General features: G+C 38.5%; 2 protein-coding genes across 2 annotated transcripts in view; one reads left to right on the top strand and one right to left on the bottom strand.

Annotated features, from left to right (window-relative positions):
• Positions 1-245: 245 nt before the first annotated feature.
• On the top strand, positions 246-2,000 carry LOC107720199 (4-hydroxybenzoate polyprenyltransferase, mitochondrial-like). The gene is made up of 6 exons (XM_016527837.1): positions 246-275; positions 359-480; positions 941-1,026; positions 1,130-1,263; positions 1,350-1,538; positions 1,742-2,000. Exons 1-6 carry the CDS (start codon positions 246-248, stop codon positions 1,901-1,903), a joined length of 723 nt encoding a protein of 240 aa, XP_016383323.1. The 3' UTR covers positions 1,904-2,000.
• Positions 2,001-2,070: 70 nt separating this feature from the next.
• Positions 2,071-12,679, bottom strand: part of LOC107720198 (glycine dehydrogenase (decarboxylating), mitochondrial) — a 15,354-nt gene continuing 4,745 nt past the window's right edge. The window contains exons 6-25 of the mRNA XM_016527836.1: positions 9,974-10,121; positions 9,196-9,392; positions 9,020-9,116; positions 8,718-8,858; positions 8,572-8,670; positions 8,344-8,424; positions 8,152-8,249; positions 7,888-7,972; positions 7,757-7,798; positions 7,496-7,638; positions 7,110-7,185; positions 5,139-5,264; positions 4,534-4,683; positions 4,178-4,290; positions 3,943-4,084; positions 3,424-3,535; positions 3,247-3,342; positions 2,989-3,161; positions 2,588-2,668; positions 2,071-2,501 (exon numbers count right to left, since the gene is read on the bottom strand). Of these exons, the coding sequence (XP_016383322.1) occupies positions 2,364-2,501; positions 2,588-2,668; positions 2,989-3,161; positions 3,247-3,342; positions 3,424-3,535; positions 3,943-4,084; positions 4,178-4,290; positions 4,534-4,683; positions 5,139-5,264; positions 7,110-7,185; positions 7,496-7,638; positions 7,757-7,798; positions 7,888-7,972; positions 8,152-8,249; positions 8,344-8,424; positions 8,572-8,670; positions 8,718-8,858; positions 9,020-9,116; positions 9,196-9,392; positions 9,974-10,121 (2,338 nt within the window). The 3' untranslated portion in view covers positions 2,071-2,363. The remainder of the gene's footprint in view (positions 2,502-2,587; positions 2,669-2,988; positions 3,162-3,246; positions 3,343-3,423; positions 3,536-3,942; positions 4,085-4,177; positions 4,291-4,533; positions 4,684-5,138; positions 5,265-7,109; positions 7,186-7,495; positions 7,639-7,756; positions 7,799-7,887; positions 7,973-8,151; positions 8,250-8,343; positions 8,425-8,571; positions 8,671-8,717; positions 8,859-9,019; positions 9,117-9,195; positions 9,393-9,973; positions 10,122-12,679) is intronic.

Below are 12,679 nucleotides of genomic sequence, written 5' to 3'. Positions count from 1 at the left end.
AAAAGTACAATTTAATAATCTAAAGAAACTTTTTCTACTATAAAAAAAAATCTCTTGTGCAATGAAAAGTTTCCATGAAAGCTAAAGGTTCTTGATGGAACCATAGATGCCAATGAAGAACCTTTATTTTTTTAAGAGTGTAGTTTGTAGAAAGAATAAAGTTGGTATGAGTGTTCAAGGATGTGGGTTGTTGTTGTTGATGTTTTGTCAGTTTAATCAAGCTGAATCTTGAAAAGGTGGGTCAAATGATTGCTACAGCTAGACTGTTTAGCAAGGTTCAGGAAAGAAAACAGACCGCCTGGATCTGATCTTGGCTGCTGCTGGAATCTGATGTTGGGATGTGTCATATTTTTGGTAGGTGTCAAGGACAGCCACTCGGCCCATTGCTTCGGGGGAGATCACATCGTTTCAGGCTCTGGTTTTCGTCGGAGGCCAGCTGAGTTTAGCGCTGGGGGTTCTGCTCTGCCTCAATTACTACAGGTGCTTTATATTTTACAGTGTTTTTACACAATATTTTTGGTCACACTTTAGTTTGGGGACCACTTCTCACCATGAACTATTTACGACTTTTGCCTCAAACTTCTAATTTGCTATGTATTAATAGTAAAGTAGTTGTTAAGTTTAGGTATGGGCTAGAATTAAGGGATCTAAAATATGATCATGCAGAACAAGCCATTAATATGTGCTTTAGAAGTACTAATAAATAGGCAATATGACAGTAATATGCATGCTAATAAGCAACGAGACTAAAGTGTTACCAGTATTTTGCCAACATTTGGGACTAGAGTAAGATTGTAACTTTCAAGTTGATATTATAGTAATATTTATTTTATTGATGTATCTTTAAATGTAGATGAAAAGACGATTGCAATTTCTGTTTCATGGCAACTTTAATTTGACTAAATTTACTAATAAACTGTGACTTCCCATCTGTCTCTAGCATAGCTCTTGGAGCCGCCTCTTTGTCGCTGCTGGTTACATACCCTCTCATGAAGAGAATCACATACTGGCCAGTTTGTTTTAGGTGTGTTGCCATTAATGTACTAAACCCCTCCCTCCATATTATTGCTGAACATTTGCTCAAAGTATTTCTAAGACTGAACATTCTGTACATTTGTTGCCCCTGTAGGTCTCACTTTTAATTGGGGTGCTCTTCTGGGTTGGTCTGCTGTGAAGGGATCATGTGACTGGTCTGTGTGTTTACCTCTCTATGTATCTGGTGTTATGTGGACATTGATTTATGACACAATCTATGCCCATCAGGTACAGTGTGTGATTAGTCATCACACCCCTGAACATAAATTTGTGCCTTGTGTACATTTTGTGATCCATTTTCTCATCTCGAGTAGGACAAAGATGATGATTTAAAAGTGGGCGTGAAATCTACAGCTCTGAGGTTTCAGGAGAACACCAAATTGTGGCCGAGTGGCTTCACTGGGGTGATGCTGTCAGGGCTGGTTCTAGCAGGAGCTAATGCTGACCAGACTTTGCCCTACTATTGTGCAGTGTGTGCAGTGGCCATTCATCTAGCACATCAGGTGAGCAGGATAGACTGCTTGATAATAGTAGCCTGGGGTTACAAGAAAACCAATGAAGAGAAAAACTTTGGGTTATTAGTTGTTTAAAAATCTAAATTAAATTACATGGTATGCCAGATTAAGTATATGAAAAGAGCTCTTAAATAAAAGATTACATTAAAAAAAAGTTATGTTAAATGAATAATTTATTCTGTGTTCCACAGATCTACGCTGTGGACATCAACAGACCTGAGTACTGCTGGAAAAAATTTGCTTCAAACCGAAACCTCGGACTGCTTTTATTTTTAGGAATAGTGACTGGAAACTTATGGAAAAAGAGAAACGATCATCAGTATGAAACGCAGCTAAACTCCATTTCAAATTAGAACGCATGCCGATTTTGTGACATGGAATACCACCATTGATTTAGGAAACGTATGTAAACCAGTTAGTTTTAAAATATTTATTAAATGGCTACAAACAGGCTCGATTCCTTCAATAATTTGAAAACATACATCTATAAAATTAATGTTAACATTGAGAACAGTGCCAGTAAGTTATGCCTACAAACAGACCAAAACACATTTTTATTCACTGTATAAAAAAAATATTTGGGTAAGAACAAAAAACAAACCCCTATACAGGTCGATTACAGTATCTGAATCAGATTTGGATTGTTTTAGTAGAGTAACAGAGGAGAGGTCAGCTATTTGTGCATTGTATGCAATAGGAAATCTGAGGCTCCATGAACGTACCGAGGAGACTGTAATCACAGGGAGGAATAAATGATCATATTTGATGGGAATGGTTCATTTGGATGAATTAGCATTTCATTGAGTAATGAGGTCACGAAGAAGCCCTTTCCTCATATGGAGACTCATAGACGTCCATAGGTGGACAGGTGCAGACGAGATGTTGGTCTCCATAGATGTCATCGATCCTTGAAATTGTGGGCCAGAACTTGGTCTCGGGTCTCACGAAAGGCTGAAATAACATTTTAAAACTGATTGAATAAAAACGTTTATTTTAAGTAAGGTTTATGTATTTTTACATTAATGTATGCTACACACCACGGGGAAAGCAGCATACTCTCTGGAGTAAGGTCTGTTCCATGTGGTAGAAGTAATACAGGCCAGTGAGTGAGGAGCCATCTTTGGAAAACATGTGAAAGACAAGTTAGAGCAACTAGAGGAAGATCCAGATTCAATACAATTTCGGCTCAAGAATTAATGGCACTAATGAAAGTCTATTGGGCAAAGACAATCTGCAGGGTTTAAAAGCAGAAATGAGAAATGTTTTTTTTTAAAAGCGCTTATATTAATTCTTCTGGGCATAAAATGTGACACGGAGTACAAATAATGCCATGCTCCATAAACTTCTAGTACATGTGCATTACTGTACACATGATTAAAGCTGCACAGATGCTGCCGATATGGAGTGTTCTGGATTCTGGATTCTTTAAAACGCTCACCTTGAGAGGATTAACCCTTGAGTCCATCCGTCCCTCTTCGATGTCTGCGATTTCCTGTCGGATGGCCAGCAACGAGTCACAGAAGCGGTCGAGCTCAGCCTTGTCCTCAGACTCTGTGGGTTCGATCATCAGAGTTCCAGCCACAGGCCATGACATGGTCGGTGCATGAAAACCTGTCATAAAAGGTGGCGGAGAATCAGTCAATTATCAGACAATTTAAAGCCAAAAATATTTACTTCACGGATGTTTTTCACTTGCCATAATCTTGCAGTCGTTTTGCTACATCAACTGCCTCAATGTTTGCGGACTTTTTAAAAGGCCGCACATCCAAAATAAACTCATGAGCAACGAATCCTGCAAATGCAAAATAGTCAGTAAGTGTTTGTGAGGAACTTTTAAGATCAAAAATGCAATATTTTATTCAATAAAGTCAACCTTTAGAGCCCCTGAAAAGAATTTTGTAGTGGTTTTCCAGTCTTTTAGCCATGTAATTGGCATTAAGGATGGCCACCTCTGTAGCATGAACAAGACCCTTTGAACCCATCATCTGTTGAATAGAAAATAAATCAAATATTAGATGAATAAATTAGGATGATATACAGTACCATATCAGCTGATTTTTTTATTTTATTTATTGGTATTTGGCTATATAAATATATATATATATATATATATATTGGATTTCATTGTGCTGCTCCTTCTATTTTTACATTTACATTACCTTTGCTTTCATCTAAAACTCACTAAAAGTTAATCTTTAAAATCATTAAAAGTTTAACCAACGTAATCTTAGCAAATCTCAAAATAAATGTGCATTGTTTATGCTGTACCATTTAATGTTGTAAAACCTAAATTTTGCTTGTAAGATTGAAAATTAGTGTCTTATTTTTAATGATAATAATGAAGCATCCCTATTACTCAGATAGGTAAAAAATGTAAGACTTGAGTGTTGACCTTAATGTAAGCCCATGAGATGGGCAGGATGGCGCTGGAGCCCCAGGGAGCAGCACTGATGGTGCCCAAAGAACTTCCTGCATTACTGGACTGCATGTTCACCACTGGATGACTGGGCAGGAAGGGGGCAAGATGCAGTTTCCTGTTGGAAAAAGCCATATGGTTAACTGGAGTCAACAGATCAACTGTTCTGGTAGATTGAGTAGGGCAGGTCTGCTCACTTCAAAACACTTACACTCCTATTGGTCCCATTCCAGGGCCACCACCACCGTGAGGAATGCAGAAGGTTTTATGGAGATTCAAGTGAGAAACATCTGAGCCATAGTCTCCTGGTCGACATAATCCAACCTGAATCAGAAGAACATGAACGTTCAATGTAAAACCTACTGTGGATGACGCTCACTCTGTAACACTTCTCAATTCTACAACTTAGAGCATTTAATCATCATCAATCCAGGAATATAGTGCATGATTAATTCATAACATAAACGGTTAATGTAAAAAAAAAAATTTAATTGTTAGTCCATATTGTAACTAATGTTAATGGTCACTACTATATGGTAAAATGTTTCTGTATGCTCTTCATCTGACCTGTGCGTTCATGTTGGCACCATCCAGGTATACCTGTCCGCCGTTCTGATGGATGAGCTCACACACTTCTCTCACGTTCTCCTCAAACACACCGTTAGTGGAGGGGTATGTGATCATAATGGCAGCCAAATTGGCCTTATGTTTGTCCACCTGACAAAAACAAAAAAAGGGGATACATTTAGTTGATTGAGTAAAGTGCATCTTTAAAAGGTTAAGCATGTCATTCTTTGGATGTTAAACACTTTCTCCTTTCCAAAACCAAAGCTATTCATAGGTTGGTTCCCTCTAAAACGTGTAAACACTGAGCTTTCAAAACATTGTTTGTTTGAGCATGATGACACAGCAGCAACATGTGAGTTTGGAGTATTTGTTTGCTCAACCAATGGCAGTCAGGAGGTGTGTTCAGGAAGCCAGTTTGAACCTCAAACTAATTTTTGCAATTTAATTTGGTGCTGCTAGCGGTGCAGAAATTACACACTTCACCTTTAACACTTACAAGATAATGTTATCATAGGGAAGTGTGTCAGTGTAAATAGCTAACATAAGATAAAGGCTTCCTGTTGACAGGAGATGCAAAATGTGACACTTCAAATTACTGTACATACCATGGCTTTAAGGTGAGACACATCGATGTTGCCATCTTTATCCACCTCCACCACCTGAACCTTCATTCCTGCCATCTGAGCGCTGGCAGGGTTTGTTCCATGAGCAGATTTGGGAATCAGACAAACCTGAACAAATTCATAACAGATTTGATGCATTAGATTAATGGACAAAACAAACATATAAACAAGAACAACAAACATTTATTTCTGTAACTAAGGAAACCTAAAGTTGAAGTTTAGAAGGTTTGTCAATGTTCTCTTAACCCCGTTTGTTTGTATACGCATGCCATTAATGCTTTTATGACTCCAAAAAGTGTAAACATGAAGTCTCCCAAGACACCATCAAAACCTTCAAAGTGGTCCACTAAGATCAGTCAGACAACAGGGTAAAAACAAAAGATAAAAACTGGCAATGCTTTTAGATGGAGGCGTGTGATGAAATATTCAGGTTTCAATAGCTATAAAGCCACAATAAGCCCATGGAGCTAACTTGCCAATCCATCTTGAATGACACAGAGCAACGTAGACAGGTGAACTCTGACCAATTAAGAGGACAGCTTTACTCACATGTGACTTGCATAAACACAGTCCGGTATGCTTTGCAATGTTGCCTTGTGAAAGCAAACCAAACCAAGAAGAAAATGCAACATTGTAACAAATTAAGACCCTCTTTCGGAACAAAGCAAACGTTCTAAAGGTCTGAAAACGCCCTAAGGAGCATCTGCAATGGTTGTTGCTTATGCAGAAACTGCATACTTTAATGGTTGTTTAACATACATAGAACCCAATTTTTTGTTGTCTTATTTAAACACTTCATGTAAAACAGATTTACGACACCAAGCTTGCCAAGGTGTGACACCACATTTAAAATTACTTGTACTGAAAATTTCAGTCTGTTCCTCACAAAGCCATTGTAGCTCATAAGGACTACTTTTATAAAGCCACTAGTCTAGGTCTGCTTTCATTATGAATCCTTTTGTTTTCCAGACATTCAAACTGAAATGAGGGCGAGTAAAAAAAAAAAAAAAAAATCACAGAATTTTCGTTTGTTTTTTTATCAATACTACATGACAGACATTCTGAACTAAGGACACAGTAGTCTAAATGCTTAACATTATGCAATTTTCAATAGGTCACCATGGACAAACTCATCGTCCAAAGACTGCATGTCTTAAAAATCTCCAAATATGGAATCTTGCTCTGAAGTTGAATCCTGTAACGGGGTGGTTGTTTTCTATGGCTATTTACTCAACCATGGCAGTTTGAACCTTGGCTGGTTTAAGAGCTGCATCCGCTATCGAAGATCTGCTTATTAGGAAGATGATAAAAAAACAAACAAAGGCCAGATTACAAAACACTGCAATGACTTGACTAAACGTTCTTATCGCTGACCTTCTTTCCACTCCCCACTAACAATTTACCACTTTTTCAGCTATTTTCGCTCAAAACACTTTTGACCATTTTTCACTTTTCACTGTGGACAGAATTTAACTTTGTATTACTCATGAACCGTTTGTTTTCCTTTCAAGCAGCAATTCTATTTCTGTCAGGGGTTTAATCACTTATGGGTGACATATTTGAAAACTTTCATAATTTTCATGTTTTTGGGAACATAATACAAGAAACAACAAAAAGTATCTGTATATATTATAGTTGTATATAATGATTGTATCTATATACAAATATAATACAATATTACATAAGTAATACTAAATTATACTTTTATATAATTATATCTATTTGGCCTACTTTGAACAATTTTTTTTTAATGGAGGACATTTGAAGCGTCTTATCAGATTGCCATTCTGCTTACAATCAGTTTTCACAAGATGAGGAAAAGTCATGAAGGGTCAACCGGATACTTCAAATGTCACGTACGTTTTTGAATGGCCCTGAGGTAAAACACAAGGCTTGAGGTTAAATCAGAGGAGACTTTGCTACAGAGTGTTTTCACTGCAGGGTGATACTCACTGTTCTGTGAGATTCTCCTTTGGAATTTAGATAGGCTTTGATTGCAGCCAAGCCTGCATATTCCCCCTGCGCGCCACTACGGGACAAAGAAAAATCAATAGCATCATGTATATGTAAGCGTACTGCTTCAGCACAGCAGAGTTCAAAGATTGCTTCAAAAGGCTCTTGCCCAAGAGTACTGTATGCTAATGATCCTGTTAAAGTGTCAACCAAGCAGAACGTATAGATGCCTACACACACCCCCAAAACTTATCAGCACCAGAAACCTGAACGAAACCGAATGCACCATGTTGACATTTGCTTTGTCAACTATAAGACCACTGTTGACAAATGAGAATAAATCACGTTTTTGATACCGTAACAACAATATCAGGCAGGACACTTGCCTATTTGGTTGAAAGGAGATCTTATCATATCCTGTAATCTCACAAAGGTCTCTCTCTAGCTGTCTGAAGAGCTGCTGATAACCTTCGGCCTGATCCAGTGGCACGAAAGGGTGGATGTTTGCAAATTCTCTCCAGGTGATTGGCTGTTGTGAAAAGTTTACAATGAATCAGTGAATAGATCAGACTGGATCAAATGAGGCAATGTCATAGATACAGTAAAAAGGAGGGCTGATATTAAAGAGCAGATTAATATTGACTCACCATGAGCTCTGAGGAACTGTTCAGCTTCATTGTGCATGAACCCTGGATTCAACAGCAGAGTTTTAATGTGATGTTTGCATGTAAAATCATTACAGTGGATAAATACCATTGTAAACGGATTCTTTACCTACCAAAGGAATCATACTGTGTACGAGGGAAATATCCTTATTTTCCAGGCGCTTCATGTAACGTACAATATTGGTCTCTGAGTGATAACTGAATTTAAAAGCAATATATACAAATAATAATAATTATTATTATTATTACTATACAGAAATAGCCCATCCATATATTTAGACAAACAAGAACCAGTTTTTCTGATTTTGTATCAAGTTTCATTGATTTTTCACAGATTTGTTAGAAACAACAACTAGCACTGAAACTGGTAAACAAACCTGTTAAACACTGGATGGGTAAGAAACTTGCTAGTTCTCTTGAAAGGGCTTGCCAGCAGTCCTTTTGTTCGCTCACTCATTTTCTCAGCAATAAGCTCCTGATAAATGTCAAAGAGAAGAGATGTCATTGGGGGAAAAGAGAATAAATGTTTTTTAGCAATAATTGAAATATTGAATCAGGCGAGAACTTACAGCGGAGGACTCGCAACCGAAGATCCAGAGCAGATCATCTAAGTCTCTCTCAGTGACAGTTTCATCCAGAGACACTCCGAGCTAAAACCACATCAACAAACATCATTAAAAACATTAAATAAATTAAGAAAATAAATAAAATGTCAATTTTTTTAATGAATAAAACAAAAGTAGCATTGCCTATTTGTGTTTTTTTTTTTTTTTTTTTTACATTTTCACAGGCCTCACCAGTCCATCACTGTACACCCGTAGGTTGATCTCCCGCTGCATAGCTTTTTCCAAGATGTCCTTGCCAGCCACACCACAGTTGATCTTCAGCGTGTCAAAGAAAAAAAAAAAAAAATTCAGTATCATAACATTTCTTATTCAAAGAAAAAAAAAAAAAGTAAACAGGAGTCAAACAACTTGCCCTCAGCGAGAATCAACGTTGCATTGTGGGTTCTCTCTGCAATGTGCCTCAATCCTTGAGGACCATGATACAACGCAAACATGGAGGCCATGTTTGCAAGAAGAGCCTGTGTTAAGACATTAAAACTGAGTACAGATATTCAACATATACATACACATACACATATATATATATACATACATACATACATACACACACACACACACACATTATATATACACACACACACACACACACTCTGTTTTTTTCAGATTTGTGAAGCTCTACCTGGGCAGTGCAGATGTTGCTGGTGGCTTTGTCCCTGCGGATGTGCTGCTCTCTTGTCTGGAGAGCCAGACGATAAACCTCTTTACCAGCCGCATCTCTGTAACAGGAAACCTTTGACAATTGATACCAATACTGAGGAGGAAAAATACACTGAATCCTATAAATTACAGACTTACCTGGTCACTCCAACCATCCTTCCTGGCATCATCCTGACCAGATTTTCTTTGACTGCAAAGAATGCAGCATGAGGCCCACCATAGCAGAGAGGCACTCCGAAGCGCTGTGAGCTGCCCAAGGCGATGTCAACTCCAAACTCACTCAGAGGACGCAACACGCAGAGCGCCAGTAAGTCTGTGGCACAGCAAGCCAATGCCTTTGATAAAAATGGACCAAAAAATAAATGGCTAACATTTCACAAAAAAAAATCTAATCAAATCTGGTGCTTTTGAACATGTCTAAATCAGTTGCTGTAATAGATCTGTGCACAAAAACTAATAACAGATTCTGTTGTTGCAATTAAGGACCAATTGGATAGTTCACCCACAAATGACAATTGTCATCATTTACTCACCCTCATGTCATTCCAAACGTGTCTGACTTTTTTCCCTTTTCTTTTTCCCTTTTTTTACATGGATCACAAATGGAGATTTTTAATAACACTCAAATCTCACTTCCATAGATTCAAGTTGGCCATGAAGATAGGCCACACCAGGTTTCACATCAGTGTTTGACAGCTCCAAACAATTTAGTAGTATGGAAAGAACAATGTGCTCTTCGAAATTTCCCCTTTTGTGTTTTACAGAAGAAAACACAAGTCAAACTGGTTTGGAGCAGCATGAGGGTGAATAAATCAGTTGAGTGAATGGATCAAGTTAAAACCTAATATGCAAAAACTGGTATCAGAAACTGAAAATGTGAATTCTATAATGACATATGGAGGCGAGATGTACATACACAACCCTTGTGAGCCCGATCAACAAGTGCAGTGAAATCTTCCACTCTGCCTTCAGTGTCTGGATACTGGAAGAGCACACCGCTAACATCCTTCCCACTGAAGTCCATCTCATGAGGAAGCTTGAGAAGAGTCTTTACACCAATGTAACTAAAGGATACAAACTTTTAATCAATACAGACAGATAGAGAGTAGGCTTGCCACGACAGACGGTGCTGACGGTGATACAGCGTGTATCCGCTGTAAGCCGCAACACCAGTTACGTCACTTGCCCACCGTGTCACCAACCCCCACCGTCGTTTTTGATTTTTTTTATAGTAATAAAAATAATTTAGTTCAGTAAAAGAACAGACACTACAATTAAAAACTGAACGCGGCTGCTCAATGCAGTTGAACGACAGTTGCATCACAGATCAGATTTCATTTATCCAGTGAGGAGAGTGAGTCGAGCTGACTGACAAGAAGAGTGAGGTGAGACAGACAAGACGATCGCGGATGATTTAGTTTCGAAACGAAATGCAAAAGCGCCTGTTTGGCAATATTTTGAATTTTGAAAAGCCTGTTGACTTTTGTTTTTTTTAAACATTTGTTTCTTATTTAATTGGTTCCACATTGTTTGCTGATTTTTACTTTATTTAAACTGTGTCATTTATTTATTTTATTTGACATCAAGGTGTAGGCCTATGCGGTGCCTCCAAGCTTTCTTATTCGTTTTGCTAATAATCTATCTACGTTTCTTATTTATTTGGTTATATATTATACATGTTTACTTGTTTCCAGTTTTGTACATTTAAACTTTATGCAAGTTATAGGTTATTTTATATTAGGCATAGCCTGCCCTATAGCATGGTGTATTTTTATTTGTTTTGTTAATAAAAGTTCTGTTTTATATACAAGCTAAGGTGAGTTTGGCGTTGTATTTTGTTGTTGCATTCAAGCAATTGACACCAAACTGCCGCTAATTCGAAAGGGAGAGTAAAATGCGCACGGCGCTTTTAAGCCATTTAAACAGCGAATGAAAGCGAGGAAAAGAGGGAAAATTCAAACGAACCAAAAACAAACAATTGCTTTACTCCGAATTGCCGCTATTTGAAAGTGAAAATAAAATGCGCACGCCGCTTTTACAAGCCATTTAAAAGCGAAGGAAAGCGAGGAAAAGAGGGAACGCCCCGCCCCCGTGGTGATACCGGTATTACCGGTGTTGTCACACGTCGATTAACCAGTGGGAAAATTTCCTCACCGTCACAACCCTAATAGAGAGACAGACAGACAGGTAGAGAGACAAAGACAGATGTTAGAGAGACAGAGATAAAGACAGATGGGTAGAAAGACACAGACAGACAGACCGACAAAGACAGATAGGTAGAGAGACAAAGAGACCGATACACAGAAAAATAAAGATAGACAGACAGACAGACAAAGACAGATGGGTAGAGAGACAAAGAGACCGATAGACAGAAAAATAAAGATAGACAGACAGACAGACACAGACCACACAGACAGACAGAGATAGATAGACAGACAGACACAGACCACACAGATAGACAGACAGACAGACAGACAGACAGATAGATAGAAACATAAAGGTAAAGAGATAGAGAGACAGACAGACGGGTAAAGAGAGAGATACAGATAGACAGAGACGGACAGAAGTACAGACAGACAGACAGACAGACACAGACCACACAGACAGACAGAGATAGATAGACAGACAGACACAGACCACACAGATAGACAGACAGACAGACAGACAGATAGATAGAAACATAAAGGTAAAGAGATAGAGAGACAGACAGACGGGTAAAGAGAGAGATACAGATAGACAGAGACGGACAGAAGTACAGACAGACAGACAGAAGTACAGACAGACAGAAAAAGACAGATGGGTAAAAAGATGGAGACAGAAGTTTAGGTAGGATAGACAGAAAGATAGATAGACAGAAAGACAGACTGACAGACAAACAGATGAAGAGACATACATATAGAAGGATAGAAAGATAAATAGAGACAGACAGATAGATAGAAAATAGAGATACAGATAGATAAAGAGAGAGATAGAAAGACGGGTGGACAGATAGATATTTCTTTATTCTATATGTTGATGACCTTCCTTACTTGGCTCTGGTTTGCACAACTGCAACAGTCTGTGGATGGCAGCGTGGGTCAATGTAGAACATTCTTCTTTTGTTTTGCCTTTGAAAAGGAACAGGTGAGTGTTAATTATCACTCCCAGCCCTGGGGAAACACCATTCTGCATGCCAAAGACCTGAATGAGCAGGTTCAGGTGTTGGCTAACAGACTAAAGGTCTCCTTGATAAATGGAATCGTGTTCTTCACAGATGTTTCCAGCAGTAAGCGTACTAACCTGTTGCAGAGCTGCATGGCCTCAGCAGCAGCAGTACCCTCATCCAGCAATGACGCATTAGCTACTGCCATTCCCGTGATGTCACAGACCATGGTCTGATAATTCAGAAGGCTCTCCAGACGCCCCTGAGAGACCTCAGGCTGGTAGGGGGTGTACTGGGTCACCCTATAGAGAACACAAAAACTCATTGAATCCCTAACCAAAATGCGCACGGTGCGCACGGCGCTTTTAAGCCATTTAAACAGCGAATGAAAGCGAGGAAAAGAGGGAAAATCCAAAAACAACAAAAACAAACAATTGCTTTACTCCGAATTGCCGCTATTTGAAAGTGAAAATAAAATGC

This window comes from Sinocyclocheilus rhinocerous, unplaced genomic scaffold (genome assembly GCF_001515625.1).
Source record: "Sinocyclocheilus rhinocerous isolate Xijiao unplaced genomic scaffold, SAMN03320098_v1.1 scaffold62, whole genome shotgun sequence".
Taxonomy (NCBI): domain Eukaryota; kingdom Metazoa; phylum Chordata; class Actinopteri; order Cypriniformes; family Cyprinidae; genus Sinocyclocheilus; species Sinocyclocheilus rhinocerous.
The sequence above is the reverse complement of the archived record's forward strand: the minus strand, read 5'-3'. Positions and strand labels throughout refer to the sequence as shown.

What these genes read in the sequence shown, in the direction of transcription:
- LOC107720199 (XM_016527837.1), top strand. Translation starts at nt 246, where the DNA reads ATGATTGCTACAGCTAGACTGTTTAGCAAG. An exon ending in CTCTGCCTCAATTACTACAG is followed by an intron (nt 481 to 940) that starts GTGCTTTATATT and finishes ATCTGTCTCTAG; the next exon opens with CATAGCTCTTGGAGCCGCCT. An exon ending in CCATTCATCTAGCACATCAG is followed by an intron (nt 1,539 to 1,741) that starts GTGAGCAGGATA and finishes TGTGTTCCACAG; the next exon opens with ATCTACGCTGTGGACATCAA.